We start from the raw sequence: 15,656 nt of genomic DNA, 5'->3' as shown, positions 1-15,656 counted from the left end.
GACATTCACATGTCCCATCATAAACTCTCTCTTATATATAAGTAGAAAAGTAATAATAATAATATAATAATAATAGTAGAATAATAATTTGTGGATGATAGGTTGCCATGTAGGTAGAGGTACAAGCTGATTCCTAGTGGTAAAATTACCAAAATACCCTTGGTCGTCTTGGTTGGCTTCACTCTTCTATATAATAAAAATAATAATATATGTCGTAGTCTTACCTTAAAATGCTACCAAAGAAGTTGCAGTTGACAAGAGGGGTTGATCAAACGGTAAGCATCCTCCACCTCCAATTTTAAGATTGCGACATAGAGTCACAAAGGAAGCAATAAAGGTGGAAGCTACTAGGGACGGGTAAAACCAAAAGAAAGCTGCAGCTCCTCATTGATGATACAGTTTACATTGTATAAAATATATAGTCGCTTGCATTTGAAGAACAAATATAGACATCAAAGTCATGAAAAAAGATTACTCTTTTTTCTCCTGAATTCATTTGAATCAACATCACTTGGCTAACTTGGACACAAAGAAATGGGCAGCCAATTCCGTCATTGCTCTTGTCATAAAAAAAACCATTGAATTGGCTCACAATTCAAAGAACAGACAATTTTATAAATCACATTTCCATTCAACATATTAGCATTTTTTAAACTTTGAAAATGAAGTTTTGCTAAAATAATGTATATATATAAGCAAAACCATATGTCGACTCAGAAAAATTATCAGAGAGGGAAAATGGGAGAAGAAAACAAGGTAACTCTACATGGAATGTGGCTTAGCCCTTATGTGAAGAGAGTTGAATTGGCTCTCAAAGTCAAAGGCATACCTTTTGAGTATATAGAAGAAGATTTAAGCAACAAAAGTCCATTGATCCTCAAATACAATCCAATTCATAAGAAAGTCCCTATACTCGTTCACAATGGAAAACCAGTAAACGAGTCATTTGTCATCGTTGAATACATAGACGAAACATGGAAGAATGGACCTCAACTCTTGCCAGAAGATCCTTATGAAAGATCCAAAGTCCGGTTCTGGGCTGCTTATATTCAACAGGTAATTAAGTTAACAAAATCCATTTTAAGTTAATGCGCGCATCCACCCTTTTTTCATATAGTACAATAATTCACATATTTCAGGTGATGGAGTGCATGCTCAATATATTCACTGCAGAAGACCAAAAAAAGGCATGTAAGGAATTTCATCAGAAATTTAGTGTGCTTGAAGATGGACTGAAGACTTTTTTTCCCGGGGGCAATCCTAAAATTGAAAACAGAAACATAGGGCTCGTAGACATTTGGATCATCGTAGCATTTGGCATGTGCAAAGCACAGGAAGAAGCATTTGGAGTGAACTTTCTGGATCCAGAAAAGGCTCCTCTGATTCTCTCATGGGTTAATAGTCTACTCGAATTGCCCCTGCTTAAGGAAACTGTTCCTAATCATGACAAGGCGGTATCATTTCTTCGAGTTTTGAAAGAAAGAAGTACTAATGGTCAAGCTCACTGAGCTTCTAGGCGTTCTGGTGCCAAAATTTCTCATGGTTTGATGTAATTCTACTGTGTAATAAGGCATATAGCCATCTGATTTCAATAAGTTGTTTTCTTTTGGTTGAAATTTGAAGTATACTGTGAACAAGTGCTTCTGCTATCTGATTTACTATCCTATGTCTCGATAGGTAAAACATCTCGCCTCACCCCAGTCTCTTAAAACACTGATTTTCAGAATATACAATTCACATATCGTATTCGTATTTAATTTAATAGTCTATAATTAGGGTTAAGTCATCGATAGCCACTCAAAGTTATCCGCATAATTCACTTGAACACCTTAACAAGAAGTTGTACCTATTGAACACCTAAGTTATTCAAAATAAGTAGCTATTAAACATTTTTCACTGACATGACATGAAAAGTATATTACACAATTATTTAGCGCGTGAACATATATTCTTCAAAAATGTGTTTAGTTGTACCTCTTTCTTTTCCTTTCTTCTGTGACCATATCTTCTTCCTACACGGCTACACTACCATTTCAACCGTGCACCCCGCCGCCACCATTCCACCGCGCTAGCGCCACCACCATCAATTCTTCTCTTTTTCTGTTAAGCTCAAACCAAACAATTTTAAAATCCTTTGAGTAATTTCTTCTGGAAAAAAAAACAATTTTACCATTAACTTGAAGAGAAAAGGAATAGAAATGAAGAAATCGATGAACAATTCGATTTTAAACAAATAGTTTCAGAACCTCTTATTTGAAGTTAGGAAATCTCTTCACAAACACTTCAATTCCACCATTAATGGTTGAATTTCCTTCAACTTTCTTTCGAATCAGAGACGAAAAAATGAAGAAATTAAAGAAGAGTATGTAGTTTGTTATTTCAAACTTTTTTCCTGTAAAACACATTTCTGAATTTATTTTTAGTTGAATTAAGAGAGATGGTGGATTGACAACTGATGGTGGCGACAATGGGTGGATGAAACACTTTGAATAGAGGAGGTTGCAGGGTCGAAGGTCAATGGTGGCGGACATGGTCTTTTCCTTTTTTTTCCTTTTATTTTCTTAATAAATGTTTAATTATTATTTTAACTCAAATTTCCACGTGTACGTCATTAATTTGTTAGTTCACCACGTCACCGCGAGTGTGTTACACACATTTTATATTTTTATTTGATTGTTAAAAAAGTGTTCAAATGGTTCAAATTCAAATTGGTAAAGGTGTTCAATAGGTATAAGGTTAGGTTGAGGTGTCCAAGTGAATTATATGAATAACTTTATGTGGTTATCAATGACTTAACCCTGTAATTATGTAATTCAACTATATGAATGGCACAACCAAAAGTATACAATTATGTCTGTAATGAACAAATTTTATTCTTCTATGTTGATTTGTTAACTTGCTTTTCACTGTCAACTTGAAGTCAACACAAAAGTTTTGATATCTACAATCGAAATCCAAATTAGATGGAGACTCGTATTTTAAACTTTCTGTAGCTTTAAAACTTAACTTAATAAAAGTTTTATTTGGCGATTTGTATGATGCTTTTTTCAAATATTATTGTTTGATATTACTCGATAGTCTATAATATAGATTCAGATAGAGGAGCTTAGATCCGTCGGTTAATTGATGGATTTTCCCTTCTCCTCAATTTATATTTAATTTATTTATTTTTTTAATTTATTTATCTTATTTTCCTTTTTAGTATGTTGTATTTATAAATTACTAAAAATAAAATTATAAATTACAATAATTAATAAAATAAAAAATTTACAAAATATATTAAAATTTGATCAACTCTCAAAATTTCACTTGTGCCACATAAATTGGGACGAAGGGAGTAAAATATATTATTTGAAAATTACGTTAAGAGTACTATAAATCACAATAATTAACAACTTAAAAATATTTATAACAACATATTAAAATTTGGTCAACTCTCAAAAATTCACATGTGCCACATAAATTGCGACAAAGAGAGTAACATACATTATTTGAAAATTACATTAATTAAGAACATTATAAATCACAATAATTAATAACTTAAAATATTTAAAAAAAACATATTAATAATTTAGTTGACTATCAAAGTCCATGTACTACATAAGTTGGGACAAAATGAGTAACATATATTATTAAAAATTATACAAAATTTTAGTTTAAAATTTTGGTGTAACTCTTTTAATTCTATATGTGCCACATAAATAGAGTAATATATATTGGGTCCATGCTTGCACGGACTCTTGTATCTAGTTTTTGGTATAAGATATCATCATTATAGTATTTAGATGTTTCAAAATGTTAAAATATTTTGCTAAATATGTAATATAAGTTATTGTCATTTTATTACTCAATTTGAGTTCATTTCCTATTTAAAAGTATTTATTCTCTTTTTTAAAAAAAATATTAAAGTAGTAAAAAAAATTATTCAGCAAGTATGTTTATCCTATTTTTTAAGTTCATAAAAAGATGTATTTATAATTTAATTTTTTTAATAATTATAATTAATATGATTAGTTACAACATACATTTATGAGGTGGAAGTGTAAGATTTTCATGATATAAAGATGTAAGTATCTATTTCAAAAATATAATGTAACTGGAACTGAATTGTATTACATGAGCATTCAATTTTTTTGGACAAAAGAAAAAGGACTATTCCATCTTTATATGTGAGAAAATATGTTATGATAATTTAATATTAAATAAAAAAAGAGAACTACTTGTAATTAATTTTAGATAAAAACAAATTAGCAAAGTTATAGAATTTACAAAGTAATCTCAAATTTATTGCTTCATAGCAATTTTTTTTTTATGTATAAAACACCCCCGTTCATTCATTTTCCAATTAGGCTTCTTTTAAATTTTATAGCTTTCATTAATTTTATATAAGAAAAACGGGGAATTGTTTGATTCTCCGCAGTAATGGATTTTGATTTTTCTTCAGAAAATGAGTTTGATGATGGGTTGTATACTCATATTTTAAATTTACTTCTAGGATAACAACTTTTCCTATCAGGTTTTGAGAATTGAAATTGCACTTGACTTGTCGGAATGAATTCAACACAAACAGTAAGGGGTCGTTTGGTAGAGTGTATTAGGAAAAATAACGCATGCATTAGCACTGTGTATTACTAGTACCTTGTTTGGTACTCTTTTCCAACCTATGTATAACTAATGCTTGCATTAGTTATACACTCTATTGTGTATTAAAGTGTGTATTGCTAATGCCATGGATTTCTAGGTATTAGCAATACAATGGTTTTAATGCATGCATTAGATTAACTAATGACAAAACTACCCTCTATTATTAATAATAATAATAATAATAATAATAATTATTATTATAATTATAATTATAATTATTATAATTATTATAATTATTATTATTACAATTATTATAATTATTATTATTATAATAGTAATTATTATTATTATTATAATAATTATTATAATTATTATTATTATTATTATAATTATTATTATTATTATTATTATTATTATTTTTTATTTTTTTTTGTAAAAGAATGTGGGGGTATTTTTGTAAACAAATATTTTTTTAATAGTCTTTATACAAGGCTTGCTATTTCCAATACATCAAACCAAACAATGTATAAGAAATAATGCAAGCATAACTAATGCAAGCATTACTAATGCTTGCATTACTAATGCATGCATTACTAATACATCATATTCAGCATTATTCTTATACACTCTACCAAACGACCCCTTAAAGGTTTTAGTAATCCCAAATTGATTGTTGCTTTTAGTAAAATCAATCAAGTTACTAGATTTTCACCTTTTGTTATCAATTTTGATAAATCAAGTTCAATCCTAAACCTCAAAATCCGATCAGAGCAGATCCAAAGTTTAATTGTGTACTTGATCCATTAAACTTACGATTCAGAAAGAAATCAAAATTCATTGTCATCGATCATTCAAACACCATTCATTGTTGGCAATTGCTTTAAAGTATTTGACCTAATCAACCTCGAAGTCGTTTAATAATAATAACAATAATTCAAATAATAAAATATTTTTTTCATCTCTTATTAGTTGATCATTATATTAAAAATATTTGTCACACATTAATTATCTATCATACTACATCAAAAAAATATTAATTATTTTTTTTCTATTTTACATTTACATTATTATTTTTTGAAAGTGTTCACACTTTTTTGTGAAATTCTCAAAAAAAAGAAAAGAAATGAATTAGAAAAATTATTTTTGTTATTTATAATTTCTTAATAATCGTGCAAAATAAAAAGAGATCAAAAGACTATAATCTAAGTTGGAACAGGAAATAAAGAAAAAATCAACACCGTCGGCTTCTCTTCCTCACACAAAGTCGCAAAACCAAGAAAAGAGAAACAATTATTGTGTTGCAGAAATTTTAGGAAAGTTTCCATTTTCACTCATCGACAGAGTCTCCATTAACCATTCATTCATGGCTTCCTCTGCAATTTTCAACTTTCTACCATCATCTTCATTGAGCTCTCTTTCCTTCAGAAACAGCAGAACTCAAACCCCAAATTTTTACAAACCCCTTATAGTCAAAGCTTCTACTTCTGTCGATTATTCTTCCTCCTCCCTCGCCGGTACATCTACAAAGGTAAGACTTAAAATCCACACCCTTTTTCCCAATCATTGATTTCTACTTGCTTCTCCTAAAATTGGTGAATCTGTTTGTTTTTTTTGCTAGAATAATAACTGGGTATGGAAATACAAGGACAATTCTGTGAATATTTACTACGAGGAACACGACAAGGGAAGCGATGAGCCTTGTAAGAACATTTTGATGATTCCCACTATTTCAGATGTTAGTACTGTTGAGGAATGGAGATCAGTGGCTAAAGACATTGCTGGACGAAATGGTAAAGTTAATTACAAAACTACCATTGTGGATTGGCCTGGTTTAGGTTACTCTGATAGACCTAAGCTTGATTACAATGCTGATGTTATGGAAAAGTTTTTGGTAGACTTCATTAATGCTCCTGATAGTCCGGTGAACAATTCGGGTAAGCTGAAAGATCTCTTTAGCTTATGTGATTTGCTTATTTGTTTATACTTGCATATTTTTACTTAACTGCAGATTGTATACTGTGATATTTGAACTATCAAACCATGAGCAGGCGTTTGATTTTGGGATTTTGTTTTTGGTGTCTTAAATTCTTTTGATCCTGTTTGGATCTTTGGAATTGATATTTTTTGTAATCTTATACTTAAAGAAATGTACTCTAAAACATTATATCAAGATTAGGTGAACCTCTTTTTCAAATGAAAAAAAGGGGTTGAAGTACATTAAAAAGGACTAAGAAGAAAAATAACAGATAGAGAGTTAGGAAACTATAGGAGGTTGCAATCACAGAGCGATAGATTTTTATCAGCACATGATACAGACACATGCAATGACGCAAACAGATTTCGTAATCCCTATAAATGGAGATCTCATTTTTTTTCTCATGTTGATCAAGTTGGACATTATTAGTGAATAGAAGTGTTGGGAAACAAATGCGTTCTCTCTGTGTTGACACATGTACTGATGCAGTTGGAGGTCAATTTTGCGTTATTCTGATCAAGTTAGACATGAAGTTTTGTATCAAGTTGTTTTCAGGAGAGTTCTAGAAAATAATGCTTAGAGAATAGAAATGTTGGGAAATAGTTCCAGAAATTTCTTTTGAGTTAAAAATCTGGTATTTTTTTTATTCTTATGATGGTGGTGTTTGGGCTAGTCGGCATAGATACCAGGTAATTTTATCTACCAATGATTGTGAAGATAGGAAGAGATCACCTAGTGTGTGTTTTTCTCCTCTGGGATTTGAACCAAAACTACGAGGTACTTTCTTGAGATATTTTCTAGATAAGAGTACCATTTCTCTGGAAGCCAAATAGAAGATTGACCTTGATATCACTATACCCAGAAGAAGATCCAAGGAGCAATGCTTGAAAGATAATCCACTCTAAAGGTGTAAATCCAGAAAGATGTCATTTGTTGAAATTTGGGAACACTGGGACATCTTCCCATGATTGTGAGAAGTTAAAGAATGAGCTGGAGAAGAAAACACAACATAATGATCAAGATGTTACTGAGATTAGTGTTGAGCAAATGTGAACTTCTTTGCGAGCATTGAGCAAGCTACAAGAAAGATAGATTTTTGTGCGCTGTATATTTGGAAATCAAGAGAGGCCTTATTTTGGTATTTGTATCCATAAAACAAAAGGTATTGTAGCCTACATCAAAGACCTGCATTTCATCTAAAGATAGTACAAAATATTTAAGAACCTTTCTTATGATTTCTCAAAAAAAAATAAAAAATTCTTCGTAATATCTTAAAAAACACAAATATAAATCCCCAGACACGTTTAAGAGGTGGAAGATCTTGATTGAGAAGTTTGGGGAGCAATCAACAGGCTTCATAATTTTAAAACCTTTGTGGAAGTGATATCAATAAATTCCGTGAGGATCATGAAATTGTCACACTGTATGCTATAAATACTTATAACAGAAAGTCTGACATTGCTGAACAGATTAATATAATCTTTTTAGGGAGAGAAAGGTCTATTCTCTCAAATGTTGGTCTGCTAAGGCGTCCAAGCTAAATACCGTCTTAATAGCATATAACTTGGTGAAGCTGTCTATGGGTGTTGAGTTCATGACTCTTGAAGATGTATATGATTGTGTCAATCTGCAATCATTCAAATTTGAGAATTTTGGGTTGTTCTACTTATACGATGTTAGAGGAAAACTAGAACCAAGAGCCCAAAAGGGTAGTTTCTTTGGTTTAGGTTTTGTATTGTGGGGTGGAAGGATATAGCTTGTAGTGCCCTGATCCTAAATCTCCAAATTTGTTATAGTAGATATGTTACTCTTGATAAATCTCTTAAGGCGATCGTTAGAGGGGACCTTTTGAGACATATAAGGTAGATAGTTTATCAAAGAAAGTGGAGATAAGAGTTTTTTTTTTTTTTTTTTTTTTTTTTTGATAATGAAAAGTGGAGAATGAAGTTTACAATCCACAACTTTTACTAAGAGCAAAAGGTACTGTCAGTTGGGGAAACCATTGCCAGGGGATCATCCATCGCAGCAAGAAAATTGTAAGGTAACATGGGACACACCGGCATGAGCCATAGTTGGAAAGTCAGCCATCCCATGTCTACTGCTTTTCCCCCTGTCTTCTGCTATTACCTTTGTGTGTTTACGTGATGTTTCTATTATGTTCGCCCTCTGCGTCAGGAAATGTTTTTCCAAGTTCCTTAATATTTTTGAAGATATCTGTTCTTTTATTTGCTTAGAGGTTAACTTGTTAATTATTTTAAAATAAATCAGATAAGGACTTGGTGGTGTTTGGAGGAGGACATGCTGCTACCTTAGCAGTTCTTGCTGCAAAGAAGGGCTTGGTTAAGCCAACAGCAATTGCTTCTATTGCTCCCACCTGGGCTGGTCCACTTCCTATTGTTTTTGGAAGAGATTCCAGCATGGAAACAAGGTAGGCATAGATTTTTACTTCCCTTGCACCTTTATGACACCTTCATTAAGCTGAGATCTCAACAGCTTGCTAAATGACACGCATTATAGGGCTATGCCCAATATAGAGAACAAAAGGACTACAAGGTTTGGAATATCAACTAGTCATGTTCGCCCCAGGGCTTAGTTTAAATGGCAAGGTTGAGGCACTTGTGACTTAGGTCACAGGTTCGAGCCCTACATCATGCGAACTAAGCCAGCTTTAAGTGGAGAAGGGTAGAGGGGGTCCCATCATCCTTGAGCTCGGAAGGCTGCGTTGGCCCTAAACGAATTTCTCGGTCATAAGAATAGAGGATTACAAGGTTCAGAAATTTAAATACACCATATTGGATTATTTCAGTTTTTGTAGGAAAGAAGCAAATGATATGAGCTTTTCCTGCGTGAAAATTCTTTGGATAACACACTTGCTTATGACTGCCAGCACTTTAGTTTTCAAAATTTGAAGTTTTCATCTGAAAACAATAATGATAACAATAATAGTAGTATTAAGATTTTCACTCATTTGCAAAAAATGATATTACATTATTTTGTGATCGATATTTTCATTCTCATTTTTTACAGGTATGGTTTCCTTAGAGGGACCTTAAGGGCCCCTGCTGTTGGTTGGATGATGTATAATGTACTTGTCAGCAATGAGAAATCAATAACATCACAATATAAGTCCCATGTTTATGCAGACCCTGAAAAGGTAACTCCATATATCATCGAGAGCCGATTCGCACTCACTAAACGGCAAGGTGCTCGCTATGTGCCTGCTGCTTTCTTGACTGGTTTACTTGACCCAGTAAAGTCCAGGGAGGAATTTGTCCAACTCTTTGCAGAGTTGGAGGGTAAGATACCGTGTCTAGTTCTGGCAACAGCGGGATCTCCCAAGAGGTCAAAAGCAGAGATGGAAGCACTTAAGGAGGCCAAAGGGGTCAGCAAGTATGTTGAAGTGCCAGGTGCTCTCCTTCCCCAGGAAGAGTGTCCTGAAATAGTTGCAGAACAGCTTTACAGATTTCTGCAAGAGATATATGAGCTGTAGGCTTATAATGATTATCAGCTCAAGTAGTCAAAGGTACAGAATTTTTCCCATGCGCAACAGTGAGGTTAATTGGTTAAATTTGAGAGTATGAGATTACAGTGCCATCACCTTTATACATGATAAATATGAAGATTTCCCAAGTGTATGAATTTGCATCTGTATTGATAGATCTTCCTCCTCTTGAACCAAAGAAAGTTGAGCGCTAAACCGATCTAAGACAAATAATGTTCTTATTCAATATGTGCTGCTATAGCGGTTTCTTAGTTGTGGTTGTTCTTTTTTTATTATATAAAAAATTACAGATATATCAGTTATTTATGTTTGAGGAAATAAATTTTACATGATTTTTTGGTTCACCATATGTTTGAGGTCATTTTCTGATATTTGGCGGGTTGGCTCAACTTGAATTGAGAATGCTGAATGAATGTGAGTTAGGATATAACTTTCCAGAAGAACATTCTTTGTTGAAAGGTTGGTGAGTGTGAAGAGATGATGTGATTCCTCTTCTTTTTCGGTTTTCAGATTGTTTTTTTTATATCTAAGTATCATTCGAAGAGAAGTTACGATTTAATTCAACAGAAGAAAGCATGTTTATTTTAAGGGTTCTGGTTATCATCTTTTACTTGTCAATTGGTTATCCTTTCATACGGAACCTCATAGGAGAACGCAACTTCTACTGGAGATATGCATCCCCTTCTTTTTTTTTGAGTTTGTGAACTGGATTGCTATTGTGGGATGCTTTCATTAAAGTTAAACCTGTAAAAAAACGTTTCAACTTATTCATCTCTTAATTAGATTTAGTACAGCATGAAGGAAAATGACTACACAGTTGAAGTAAAGCTTCTATATAGACAATATCAACTAAGTGAGATTAGAAGCATGCCATTTAGGAAGCCTCTAATTTGCTTTGAAAGGTAAATGGTTTAGTATTGGAATGAATAGAGTGGAACACGGATATAGAGTATTCATAAACCTGATCCAAACTAACCTGGCTTTGAAGCATAGTTGATGGGTTTAGCTTGATTGACTACAACAACATAGTTATCTGAAGGGAGATTACACACATTCTATTGTTCATTGGTCATTTTGTAGAGTTAATTTGTTTTGACACTATCTGATAAGTAGCTTCTTTGAGCATATAGGATTACTTTAACTTGGAGAAATTCCAGCAATGCTTGTGGAACTGAGATTAACGTTCCTAAATTTGAGATCAAGTCGAAAGCAAACAAATTAGTCCTAGTTCAAATTTAATTTAACATGTAAAGGAATTGCAGAAAATTTGCTGATAGATGAGTATCAGTGCACTTGTGCATGCTATGTGAAGTAGGGGTGTGCACAATTCGGATTAAATCGAATAACCAAATCAAATCAAACCGAATTTTTATTTGGATTGGTTTTTTGGTTTTTCGGATTGGTTTTGGATTAATAAATTACTTTGTTTGGTTTTTTCGTTTGGTTTCGAATTTAAAAAATAAAAACCGAAAAAAACCAAATTATTTATATATATATAATGTTTACGTTTAGAATTAAGTTGGAGTTAACCACTTTTGTCCCTTTTTGGTTATTGCCTTTCATGATGATTACATTTATATTTTATGTTTGAATTACATCTATAATAGGTATACTTATAAGTATTGTGTTTTAAGTTTTACTTATGATTTATATTAGAAAGAATATTTAAGGGATTAAATATTACTACTTTGGTTATATATGTTATTAATTATTGACATAACCGAGTAACTAAATCGAAAAAAAGCCAAACCGAATAGAGGAAAACCAAATTTATTTTGGATCAGATTGGGTTACACTTTTACAAAATCAAAATCGAAAATCCAAATCGAATAGTGTAAAATCAAACCGAATGCACACCCCTAATGTGAAGTAGTAGTAGAATGACATGCTGAAAGAAGAATCTTCAAATGAAGAGCAGAATATATATTTCCATGCCATAAACGAAGAGTAGAAATTTTTGAAGAAGGTGGTGCCAACACAATAATAATGGTAGTGTACAAGTACAACCTTAATTTAATTGGAGGATAATAGTAAAGTGCAACGCGTCCTTTGTTTGATTTCTATTACAGTAAGTACGTACGTATTATTTATTGGTACTACTATCTTTTTCTGGAATAGATAACGGACCACTAATTTAATGGTGCATGCAATGAATTTTGTTCTTTCAAATTTAAGTTTTATGACAGGTGTTCATTCGTCTAATTGCTACCTTTCACATCATATGACTACGTTTATACAAAAGTGCCTATCTCTTATATATTATACAGTGGCGTACACAAAAAAATTAACTTAATTACATTCTTAACTTGATTTAAATTAGTTTTAAGCTAGAAGAGGTCTTGAGTTTGATACTACTTAACCACATTTTTTTGTAAGAAAATGTTATATTTTGCAAAAGTATGCTTCGAATGAGGTTTGAACTCATGACGTCAAGCTCAGTAAGCTTAGAATTAGGTTTGATGAACCCGCAACCTCAAATACTAAAACCAGACAATGAACCAACATGCCAATTGACTATTGTTGTCAAATAGTGTCATTTTGTTATACAATGCGGATCAAATAGTGTCATTTTGTTATACAATGTGGGTCTGCCCCTGATAAATATATGATACACAATAATTATTGATTCAATTCATTTTGATCGGTCTAATACCAATCCAACCCGTCTAGTGGTACCCTCAATTACAGTACAATGTCATTGGCATTATCTCTAAGTGACAAGAAACCCAGCCTAATTTTTTTAGATATCATGCCATTTTGCACCGAAAGCCTCATTTGGGACAAACACATGGTGCTAAGTGATGGAAATTGGTATGGACAAGGAATTCAAGCATATTGCTTGTCAATCATCACCTACCCTAGCTACCATTTTTCTATAGGAGAATTATGGTTACCACTTTTTTAAAAGGCCTTTCTGGCTCGCTTTTGGGTGGGACACTCACAAAATGTCTTAAGGCTTATGCTCTAAGTGCTTGACTGTATAATCTAAATAAGCGTAATCTTTGATGTTCAGGGATCGATAATATTTTGTACGTATCAAATTTCCTAATTAACACTTTAATTGACCTCAAATTGCTTTAACAAATGAATGATAAAACATCTATTCACCTATAGAAATATGAAGATCGAAAGTAACTTATACAAACAAGTCATAATATTACATATCTACCGGAGTAATTGAGACTTTATGAGTGTAAATATTGAAAAAATAATACTTGAAATTTAATAATTTCGCTTGCTGTTGATCTCCATGTTTTAGTTATGTGTCTCTCAGAATTATTATTTTGTTATTTAAAAGGTAACTGAAAACACCATTTTTGGCTGTACAAGAAACTTGGGCACTCTTCAGTGATTGTATTCCAAATTCCAGTTTTGTGGGAATTCTTAATTTAGTAATTATATTTCAGTACTTCACATATTTTATTGAAGTTGACATAACAATATTATCATGCACCCTAACCCATTTGCCACGTACCAAGCCTATCATCGCATCATTAGAAAAAGAAAAAGAAAAAAAAAAACTAAATGGCCGAGACATTGCCTCAAATGAATTATTTTCCTCTATTTTAATTTATGTTTCATACTTTTCTTTTTAGCATATTTTAATATCAATATTTCTTTTGTTTTAATTTATTTGAATTGATTCACAATCAAATTATCTAATTTTTTATATGAATTCGGACATAAAATCTTCAATTTTCTTTTTCAAAAATAAAATAAAAAATATATATTTAGAAACTAAACTCCTTTGGTTCACTTTTTCTTATCCATTATATTAAAAAGAAATTACTTTTATTTATCACTTTTCGCATATCATAAGAAAACACATATATTTTTATTTTATTTTTCATATTTTAACTCCAAACATTAATTACTTATTCTTAAATCATTTTTCAAAACTAAAAACTAAACATCAATTAACATGAGTATCAAGGTAAAATACACATATCAATCATTATTTCTAAAGAAGTGCAAAGTCAAAACTGAATAAGTAAAAAAATAATACAAATCACAATAATTAAAATTCAAATACTTAAAAAATTTATTATCTTAGATAATATTCCTTGATTGTCTAAATATACAAATTGTCTTATTTAAAAGTAATGTTAATTTGTAACTTTCCACCTTATCTTTAGTGAGACCATTTATGATCATAGAAGTATTTAACTTAATATTCTAAAATATAATTTTTTATCCAATTAAACATAACCACATAATTCGTAAATAGAGATGAATAGTTCAAAGAGGTATGACTTTTGGTAGCGACATCGTAATAGGCTTAATATAAAGTCAACACTTGATACACTTACATTAACAAAAATTTCAATCATTTGTCGGGAGGGGTACGTGGCATCAAATCACATGGGCTATGATATACGTGTCAAGATTTGGCCGATCTGGACTAGGCCCACTTTAAATTCTTCGGTGATTAAACAGTCAGGCCCATATCGGCGGAATGAATTTGTTGGTGGGCTCCTCATGTAGGCCCAATAATCCTTTACGTGTCCCATCCATTGACGCCTTCTAAGTTCTAACCAAATTAAAGCAAGCCATACACTTTGTCCATAGCCTAACACCTGTCCAGGTTGTCATGTCGATAGCATGGTGCAATTTCATTAATGTGTTAATATATACCTATTTTATACTTAGAAATCGGAACCCGTGCTAGCACGGGCCCAATTTATATCATTTTTTGTTTCAATTTATGTGACAAAGATAAAATTAAAGAGTTAATTTGAAGAGTTAATCATATCTTTTACATATTTTTATATCTTTTGAATATATAAGTAAATAATTATTGTGATTTATAATATTTTATACAATTATTTAAAAAAAATTAAACAACAAACAAAACGAATTCATCATAGGAAAATTACCAAAGCATCCTTGAATACATCAATAATGGGTCCGACTTTTTGTTTAAAAAAATATGCATATTGGGAGGATATTTTTGTCAAAGTGGAAATAGAATTAGTATAAAGCATTAAAGTTTTTTAAAATTTTAAATTGTTAATTCTTATTGTATGATTTGTAATATTTTTACGCAATTTTCAAATAATAGAGGTCATTTCTTCTTTCTCAATTTATGTAGTACTAAAAATTTTTTGAGATTCAATCAAATTTTTTTTGTCTTTGAAATATTTCTAGTTGTTAATTACTGTAATTTATAGTACTTTCTAAGAAATTTTCAAATAATATATATTATTTCATTTGTCCCAATTTATGTGTCACCGGTAAAATTTGAAGAGTCAATCAGATCTTTTATATATTTTTATATCTTTTAAATATTTAAGTAATTAATTATCGTGATTCATAATATTTTATACAATTATTTAGTATAGTAAAATAAATTTAAAAGAAACAAACAAAACGAATTCATCATAGGAAATTACCAAAGCATCCTTCAATACATGAATAATGGGTCCGACTTTTTGTTTTTAAGAAATTTCACATTCGAAGGATATTTTTGTCCAAAGTGGAAATATTGTGTAAAAAATGTGTATTTATTGTGATTTTGAATGTTTTGTGGGGTAATAGGACGCACACAAAGTTAAGGTGTCTTTTTGAAAATCTGGGACAACTTCAAGTATCACT

At 31.2% G+C, this 15,656-nt stretch overlaps 3 protein-coding genes across 3 annotated transcripts in view; 2 read left to right on the top strand and 1 right to left on the bottom strand.

Annotated features, from left to right (window-relative positions):
* The window catches only part of LOC125832220 (NAP1-related protein 2-like), a 107,957-nt gene that overhangs the window by 45,435 nt on the left and 46,866 nt on the right, over positions 1–15,656 (bottom strand). The window lies entirely within an intron of this gene.
* Positions 706–1,616, top strand: LOC125832224 (glutathione S-transferase U10-like). Its single transcript, XM_049511374.1, has 2 exons — positions 706–1,056; positions 1,140–1,616. The coding sequence occupies exons 1-2, from the start codon at positions 706–708 to the stop codon at positions 1,506–1,508; spliced, it is 720 nt and encodes a 239-aa protein (XP_049367331.1). The 3' UTR covers positions 1,509–1,616.
* On the top strand, positions 5,807–10,391 carry LOC125832212 (uncharacterized). The gene is made up of 4 exons (XM_049511362.1): positions 5,807–6,112; positions 6,203–6,518; positions 8,828–8,987; positions 9,587–10,391. The coding sequence occupies exons 1-4, from the start codon at positions 5,948–5,950 to the stop codon at positions 10,047–10,049; spliced, it is 1,104 nt and encodes a 367-aa protein (XP_049367319.1). The 5' UTR covers positions 5,807–5,947; the 3' UTR covers positions 10,050–10,391.

The sequence above is a fragment of the Solanum verrucosum genome, unplaced genomic scaffold (genome assembly GCF_900185275.1).
Source record: "Solanum verrucosum unplaced genomic scaffold, falcon-dt-bn FXZP01000009.1, whole genome shotgun sequence".
In the NCBI taxonomy this organism is placed as follows: Eukaryota; Viridiplantae; Streptophyta; class Magnoliopsida; order Solanales; family Solanaceae; genus Solanum; species Solanum verrucosum.
Note: the sequence above shows the minus strand (reverse complement) of the source record. Positions and strands in the feature narration are given on the sequence as shown.

Coding starts and splice junctions, on each gene's coding strand:
- LOC125832212 (XM_049511362.1), top strand. CDS start 5,948: ATGGCTTCCTCTGCAATTTTCAACTTTCTACCATCATCTTCATTGAGC. Junction 6,113..6,202: donor TCGCCGGTACATCTACAAAG/GTAAGACTTAAA, acceptor TTTTTTTGCTAG/AATAATAACTGGGTATGGAA. Junction 6,519..8,827: donor TAGTCCGGTGAACAATTCGG/GTAAGCTGAAAG, acceptor AAAATAAATCAG/ATAAGGACTTGGTGGTGTTT.
- LOC125832224 (XM_049511374.1), top strand. CDS start 706: ATGTCGACTCAGAAAAATTATCAGAGAGGGAAAATGGGAGAAGAAAAC. Junction 1,057..1,139: donor GGGCTGCTTATATTCAACAG/GTAATTAAGTTA, acceptor CACATATTTCAG/GTGATGGAGTGCATGCTCAA.